This window comes from Lissotriton helveticus, chromosome 10 (genome assembly GCF_964261635.1).
Source record: "Lissotriton helveticus chromosome 10, aLisHel1.1, whole genome shotgun sequence".
NCBI lineage: Eukaryota > Metazoa > Chordata > Amphibia > Caudata > Salamandridae > Lissotriton > Lissotriton helveticus.
Window position 1 is genome coordinate 57,024,326 of NC_136071.1, and position 8,784 is coordinate 57,033,109.

The following is an 8,784-nucleotide window of genomic DNA, read 5'->3' on the forward strand; positions in this document are numbered from 1 at the left end:
GAATGATGTAATATGTGACATGATCAGCAGTGGATTGCGGGTGCGCGATATATAGTTAGTGCAACTAACTATATATGCGAATTTCAATGGTTTTGTGTGAGTAAAATAAGGTTTTGTAAATGCTAATTCCTAACTATATATGGTCTATAACCTATGGTTTTTTCAGTGAATATATATATATGTATATATATATATAACTATATATTTTTATTACATTAAACTTAAATAAGTAATATTATAACAGCAACTTTGATGTATCCCCTGATGCTAGCTGTTGGGCCTGACATCCTTGGCATGGTTTTCTCCAAATACTTTGCTTTTCAGCCTTCTGTTCTTGTTGACTTCGTTTAGCTGGCTTTAGGACTGTGTGCTTTACTATTGCTAACCAGGGCTAAGGTGCTTATGCTCTCTTCTTTAAACATTTTAACATTGGCTTACACCAAGTTGGCATATTCAATTTACTTGCAAGCCCCTACTAAAGTGGTACCACAGGTACCCTAGGTCTGTAAATTGAATGCGACCAGAGGCCTGCAGCACTCGTGCTGCTAATTTAAGTAGCACTTTGATGTCTCAGGCCTGACGATATTTCAACCTGGCAAGGCCTATACCTTGGTTTTAATATATATAGGTCATCCTTAGGATAGGGTAGGGAATCCAGAGGGCAGGGTGCAGTGTATATAACAATGTGAACGTTTACTTTTAAGTCTTACATGTCCTGGCGTAAAAAACTCCTAAATTCTGTTTTCCACTACTGCAAGGCTTAACTCTCCAATAGGATAACATCAGGTTTCCCTATTACTTTTAATAAGTGATAACTTTCAATTGAAAGCAAGTGGACAGATCAAGTTTGGAGTTTAAACAATTGTACTTAAAAGCCCTCCGTAATGGTAAAGTTGGATTTTAATTTACAACTCTGAAAATGCCACTTTTAGAAAGCTGTCATTTTCTTGTCCTAACCAATTGGTGCCTACAGCCTGTCCCTGGGTCACATGACTAGGTGTAGCTGGCAATTGGTCCTTGTGTATTGCTCCCAGATAGAGAGACAGTGAGACAAAAGGAAGACAGGTGTATTCAGGATGGGACACTCTGACTTAATGAGGGGTTGGAGCTGGCACCTACTATACATGCACATCACAAAGGCTCTACCTGGGCACACTCACAAAAGGTTTGGCACCAGTCAAGTGTGATCCCAAACTATCTGGGCCCAAGGAGGGAAGGTGGCCTAAGGGCTTGGGCGGTCGACCTCGGAGCTGGGGAACTGGGTTCGGGTCTCAGCAGGGACGCTAAACATTCTGTGATTCTGGGCAAATCACTAAATCTCCCCTAGACTAACCCAAAAAAAAGATGTCGGTCTGTAAGGTAACTGGTGCTCATGTAAAGCGCTCTGATACCTCCGGCTCTAATGCGCGCTATATAAAAAATCCACAAACAAAAGGAAACCTCCAGAATCTTTTCCTACTTCAAAGTAGGCACAAGGTATGAATATTTGACCTCAGACCTCATCACTTCAGTAGACATCTACACCTGTAGAAGACTCAGAAGGACTGCTGAGCTGCACTGCGAGATGGACTGCCACTTTGCTGCTCTTCTGCCCTGCCCTGCTGCATTCTGCCTGCTGCCCTACTGCCTGTGTGACGGACTAGACCTGCTTGCTAAACCCAGGACTGCCAGAGTGACTCAAAGGGCCAGCTGACTGGCCTTCTGAGCAGAAGCCCAGGGACAATACAGGCATCATTCACCTTGAACTCAAGCAACTGGAATCTGCCAGCCATTATTCCCTATCACCCAAGTGATGCCACCTTAGTCCTGGAGCCTTGGAACTGAACTTAAAGGCGCTCTGCCAGCCCAACTGTGGTACCAGCTGAACCAGCACAGCATGACACATCACCTCTCAGACATTCTGTGCCAGAGCCACTGCTCGAAGCATCGCCTTTCAGAAACTCCTCTTTGGAACCGCTGTACAACATAACCAAGACACAGGACTTTGCATTCCTGGCTGCAGCCTCATCATATCTGCTGCTACAAGACACATCCTTGATGCAGGCCTTGCCAGCCTCTCACCTACAGAACCCTCAATGATGACACAGGACCTCACATTGTAAGCCCCACGGCTTCTTCTAACCCAGCCAGTACACAGAGCATCCTTGACGCAGAACTTCACATCAAAAGCCGGTCATTGACTGCCTCCTTGATGATGATGTAAGACCTATCATTTCAGACTTAGAGCTCCTCAGAACTGACGCTGAGCAATGCATTGAACATGGGACATTGCAACGCTCCACAACCAGGATTTAAGGAACTATTGGTCAGTGGTCCTAACTTTACCCTGTATCTGGCCCTAACTTCATTGCGTTTGACCTAAACCTGTACCTTTGTCCATTTCTGGCCCAACCAGCTAACCACATTTGGCACTTTGTGCTTCTAGGCACTATTTCTACTGAAATCTTGAAAATTGCATATCTCCAGTTCTAATGATTGGATTTTTGTTGTTTTGGTCTGACATTTTTTAAATATTTTACTCTATTTTTAGAATTGGTATAGGAAATGTCTTGTGTTGTGTTTTCACTTCTTTACAGATTGCCCCTAAGTTAAGTCTGACTGCTCTGTGACATGCTACCAGAGGGTTGAGCACAGGCAAATTTAAGGTTTGCATGTGACTTCACTCTAATAAGAATTGTAGTTGCTGCTTGAGTAGGATTCCCCCCTACCAGTAACCACTTTCTTACACTAACCCTAACAACACCATTAATTAAAGACCCTTGAAATTGAATTAAATATGTAAACCAAATACTAAACTTGAACATACCTTACTCCTAAATCTTAAATATACTGTTGCATTGTTCTTCCTGAAAGTAATGTGTCTCAGGTTGCCCCAAGGATAGTGCATAATGAATCGCTATTGGTATAGTTTAGCTTACCTTCTCTACAGCAGGTCCTAGTTCAAGGCTTCCACGTGTGAGCGCAAATAATTCACTCATTCATAGATTACAAAAACAACAAATAAAGGTCTTTCATGAGCAGCATTCTAAAATATGAATAGAATATGAAGCCTGTTCACTAAATTCTATCACTCTATAAATCATGAATGCATTAATAAATATATGAATAATTGATATGCTATCAAAATATAATCAAGCAAATATTATATGTGTAATCGTACTTAATGCAGCACAGGTTTATAAATGATAAAATATACACTCAGATACATGAATATGATGAAATGCTGTGAGGATATATCAGCGGCTAACACAAAGATGATCTCAGTGCAGTGTCCCACGGGTTCCTCCACACCAGTGATTGATGGTCTGCAGATGGTTGCTTAGGCATCATTGAGGTGGCATCAGGTCTCAGCTATGTGTGGAGTTTGTACACAGAGGGCAGATGCATTAAATGCAATGATGATCATTATTGAGTTTCCAGCCTATGGCCTGCAGGCTACACCCTGGTATCTGCCATGGGGATGTTTGTAAGACCAACTTTTTGACGCTGACCTGTACAATATCTGTGCAATTTGTGCATGAGCCAACGAATTGTGCTCTGGTGTTTGTATCCTAGTGGACAGGTTGCACTTGAACCTCTACAGGCGATGGATTAACATGTTTATAAACTGTACAAAATCAAGCTAGGTCTGGAATAAATTACTTGCAACAAAAAAGATCTACATGATTTGACCTGCTGATCTCTTGATTATGCAAACTGCACATTAAATCTGTGAACTGAGTAGACAAGCCGAGGGACCCCGATAAAATGTTAAGCTGTAACACAAAATAATGCATGTTAAAATATACTTAAACAATGTATAATCATAAACTAACCATATGTGTCTGAGATTGCCTCGAGCACAGCACATAATCAATGTTAAATGCTATAATATAACATACCTTCTTTGCAGTAGATATTCAATCATAGTTCAAATAAATAAAATATAAAAATGTATTCATGAACAGTATTTAAAAAAAAATAATATCATATGAAGTCTGTTGCACCTTCATGAAATTCTTTACAGTTACATGGTATGAAACTATAATAAAGCCAACATTGCATATTGTAAATATGCAATCAATATGAAATGCAGTACATGTGTATACATTAAAAATGTGCATTCAGAAACTTGAATACATGTAATGCAATGGTGGTACCCAAGCAGAACAGTCAAAGATTATGCACCATGAGTTCCTCCACCCCAGTGGCTGATTTCATGCAAACGGTATTCTGCCTGAAACTAACGTGCCTGAGGTTGCCTCTTGCACAGCACATAATCTGAACAAAATCAAACCCTACCTACCAGAGGTAGAGCTCAAATCTGCCACACAAGTGCTGGTGCTGTTGAGATGAGACTATAGGAATGCCTCCCTCACAGACTCTGCCAAATCCCAGCTTGCGTCCATCAGAACGACTCTCAACGAAGCAGCCAGAATGGTCACAGGAATCAAAAATTTGGACCACAACTCCCCAGCTCAGATAGATCTGAGATGGGCCATATTGAAGCTCACTGCAGCTTTAAAACCGCCTGTCTCACCTATAAAGCCCTACACACCGGAAAAACAACCTACATCACCTCTAAGCTCAAAAGGGAAGGACGGACAAGAAACCTCAGAAGCTCAAATACCATGCTTCTCATCCTGCCCAAAGACCACAAACAGAAAACTTTGTCCCGCTCCTTTTCAAGCATTGCCCCTTAAATCTGGAACTCCATACCAATATGTATGAGGACCAACCCCTCCTTCCTATGCTTCAAGAGACAGTTAAAAGATATCCTAATCAACCGGCATCTCAACTAATGGATCATTAATTGCCCAGCGAGACATCTACACCTTCAGCTCTCCCTGTACCTCCCCTGCAAACTCTCCTCTCCTGTATTCAACCACAGACTTGACTTGATCTGACCTTCCTGAGCTGATCTATCTCGTTACCTTGATGTTTAAACAGTCACTGAGTTGTTACATCCTGTTACCTTGATGTAAATAGTTATTGATGTAGAGCGCTCTGATACCCTCGGATCCTGCTAATTTATTAATTTATTTATACAATTTATAAAGCGCGCAAATACCCGTGGGTGTCTCGGCGCTATGGACAGCGAGCATGAACCCTGATCTATAGGCTATTGGCTAAAAAGCCATGTTTTTAACATTCTCCTGAAGGCAAGTAGGGTCGGACTGGACTTGATGTGGATGGGAAGAGAATTCCACAGTTTGGCGGTGGCGACGGTGAACCGTCCGTCACCCCATGAAGCTGTCTTAGTGCGGGAGACCCTCAACAAATTCGCTGAAGATGACTGTAGTGATCTGTTGGGGGTGTAAGCACCGAGCACTTCTTCTGGAACAAAGGTCCAGTATTGCGCATGGCTTTATAACCGATGCATAGAGCCTTGAATTTGATTTGGCTGCTTATAGGAAGCCAGTGAAACTGTTGCAGCACTTTTGAGATGGATTTTTACCTAGGTGTGCCTGAAAGAATTCTGGAAGCTGAGTTTGGGACCAGCTGTAATTTGCTGAGGATTTTACTCTGTGCATTCATGAAGAGACTGTTGCAATAGTCAATTGTTGACATAACCAAGGTACTGACTAGAGTTTTTCCAGCACCGAGTGGGAGGAATGGTAAGAGTTATTTTTCATTCTCATCATGTAAAATGATGATGAAACAACAGTGTTGACATGAGGTGCAAAGGACAACTTGTCATCAAATATGACACTCAACTTTCTGACCTTGGATACAGGGAGTGGAGGAGGTCACCATTTGGAAGGCCACCAGGAGGGTGACCAACCTGGGGATAGTTTGCCAAAAGTCATTACCTCTGTTTTTTCAGAGTTTAGCTTTAGGCAATTATTAGCCATCTATGTACTGATGGCCACCATTCCATCCTGAAAATTGGCTGTGAATGCCCCTCCATCATTGTGCACTGCAAGCACCAATTGAGTGTCATCAGCGTAGGAAGTGAGACCCATCCTGTGTGCTTTGATGACTCTGGCCAAAATGTAACACAGGTTTATAAATGAGAAATGAGAAATGTGTATTAACATACATGAATATATGAAATACAATGAGAATACCTAAGCAGAAAACTGAAGGACTTTGTCAATACAATGTACCATGGGTTCTAAATTGTAGTGGCTGATTACCTGCAAATGGCGTCATACCTAGAATGCATCTGAGACTGTAACTCTGGAGCATAGTGCATAATCAGTGACAAATGTTATATTATAACATACCTTCTCTTCAGTAGGTCTTAGCTTTTCAAACCTTCTACAAGTGAGCTAAATGAATTCTCTCATTCGTAGATAATATATATAAATAATATGTTTACTTGAACAGAATTGTGGGGAAAAAAATAGTCGTATTTTCAAATGAGAAGAGAAAGTGAAATAGACACACAGAAAGAATACAGTGAAGGAACCAGTCTTCACCCTTCCAACTACTGATTATTGATTTGGCTATACATCATGGAATGCACTGAATTCTGAATTACCTAGCAGAAGCTGCCAAGTTATTAGGACAGTTTTGCATTAATACATTTTGGATTTGATCTGAAGATGTTTAAAATCAGCTTAATATTTGATTGGATAAAAGTCAATATTTGCAAAAATAGGATGATCTCCCACATACCACTCTGGGGACCAGCCTCACTGATGTATCTAAACAGGGTATGGTGTGTGTTTAATACCATGCTTTTCTTAAGCCTCTTTCCAAAGTTCACCCTCATCAGGTCTGCAAATTCCACTAAAATAAGCTGTGTCAAAAATATATCATGCAACGTCATTAAGTCATATCCAAGTTGATGGACAGGCGTTCACTCCCATTGTTTGAACAGCTTCTTGCTAATACCTTTTCTCAAGGCGCCCTTTACCTCTTTGTTCCTCAAGCTGTAGATGAACGGGTTCAGCATTGGAGACACAGCGGTGTACATCACACTGATCACTCGGTCGTAATCCAGGGAGTACAGAGACGAAGGTCTGAAGTACATGAAGATATCTGTCCCATAAAACAAAGCCACCACTGCAAGATGTGAGGAACAAGTGGAGAAGGCTGCCCACCGTCCCGCGGTGGATGGAACCTTTAAGATGGTGGAGATGATGCGAGCATAGGAGGCCAATATCACAACAACTGTGGTCATTACCACCAAGGATCCCTCGATAAAAATGACATGTTCATAGGAAGATGTGTCTGCACAAGAGAGTTTGAGGAGGGGTGGAACATCACAGAAGAAATGGTGAACTATATTGGAGCCAAAGAAAGGTAGCTTAGATGCCATCACACTGTAAAGCAATGAATGCAGGGAGGAGAGAGCCCAGGATGCCATAAGTGACAGAACACAGGTTTGCCTGGTCATTATAGAGGTGTAGTGCAAAGGGTTGCAGATGGCCACATATCGATCATAGGCCATCACTGCCAAGAGGAAACTTTCTGTATTTCCAATAAATAGGAAGAAATACAGCTGGGTGATACATTCAGAGAAGGAGATGATTTTGTTCTCAGAAAGGAGGTTGGCCAGCAACTTAGGAATTGTGGTGGAAGTGAAGCAGATATCAACAAAAGAGAAATTTCTCAGGAAGAAATACATAGGAGTGTGTAACTTAGAGTCAAGAAGAGTTACTGAAATAATAACAGTGTTTCCCGCCAGCGTTGTTAGGTAAATGGCGAGGAACAGGACAAACAAGCTAGTCTGACTTCTTGGGTTGTCAGACAATCCTAGGAGAACAAATTCAGTCACTGCTGTTAGATTTCCACAGGCCTCTGACTTCATGATTTTCTGTATATAATAAAGATCAAGTTGAATAACATTTAATGAGCAAAAATAACACATTGCATTTAATGTCTTACTTAAGAATCTTTGCTAACTTTCTCCCAATTGCAAATGCTATCTTCACTTAAAATCCTCTCACTTTCATAGCATCACACATTGTCTCACCTCACAAAACACTTCTTTTATGGGCAATCATTTAACTTTAGCTATTTCATTCAGGGTGTTTCGTAAATACTTATAATATCCCTATTTAGTGGCCTCTGGGTGCTATGGTGGGCACCAGTGGGAGAGCGAGAAGAGACAATGCATATAAGCATGTTCAATCCAATCTAAATCCTATCTAAGACTACCACTAGAGAGTTGACACGGATGACAAAGCCTTTAGCTATGAGGAAGTCTGAAGCCCAGTTGAGTGGGGCCATCTTACTTGTAGGATATGTATATATATAAACCAGTCACTACACATGGTACAACAAGTCTACAATACTGCCATAGTGACCATCATACATTGCTTTTGATGACATTTGCAATATCACCAAGTTTTTCAGCAGCATTTGAAATTCCTTGATAACTTTTGTGGGTGTGATTGTGTGAATGACAGTGAGGGTGAGCGAGTTCAGACCAGGGTGGTGATGTGTGCAAAGGAAGTGTCAGAAGAGGTGGGGTGTAGAGGGCAAGAAGCAATGGTGTCATCTGAACATGAAGAGGGAGTTGGACCTTGTGGTCAGGGGAAGTGCTGCAGTGAGTGGGTCACACAGCATTAAGGCACTTTAAGGTAGATCTATGTGTTGTCAGGCCACATGCTTAAGAATTGAGTTTGACATCTACTTAAATCCACATGAAAGATGATGAAAGGGAGCAAGCAACCTTCACCAAGGCCCCAATTTCCATGCATTGGTTTCCAGATGAACGTGTCATTATTCTTCGCTTTTCATGTTCACTGAGGTATGAGCAGAAGATGTCCAACGTAGGGCCAGAGCCACTCTGAAGCTGGAGTTAGTGTGGCAAGAATTTCAGAAACCACCCTGCTAAAGCTCCTAAGC

The 8,784-nt window shown here is 41.6% G+C and overlaps 1 protein-coding gene across 1 annotated transcript; it reads right to left on the reverse strand.

Annotated features, from left to right (window-relative positions):
* Positions 1-6,787: 6,787 nt before the first annotated feature.
* LOC144783869 (olfactory receptor 1F1-like) lies at positions 6,788-7,741 on the reverse strand. The gene has a single exon (XM_078662614.1). It carries the CDS (start codon positions 7,739-7,741, stop codon positions 6,788-6,790), a length of 954 nt encoding a protein of 317 aa, XP_078518740.1.
* Between the last annotated feature and the right edge of the window lie 1,043 nt (positions 7,742-8,784).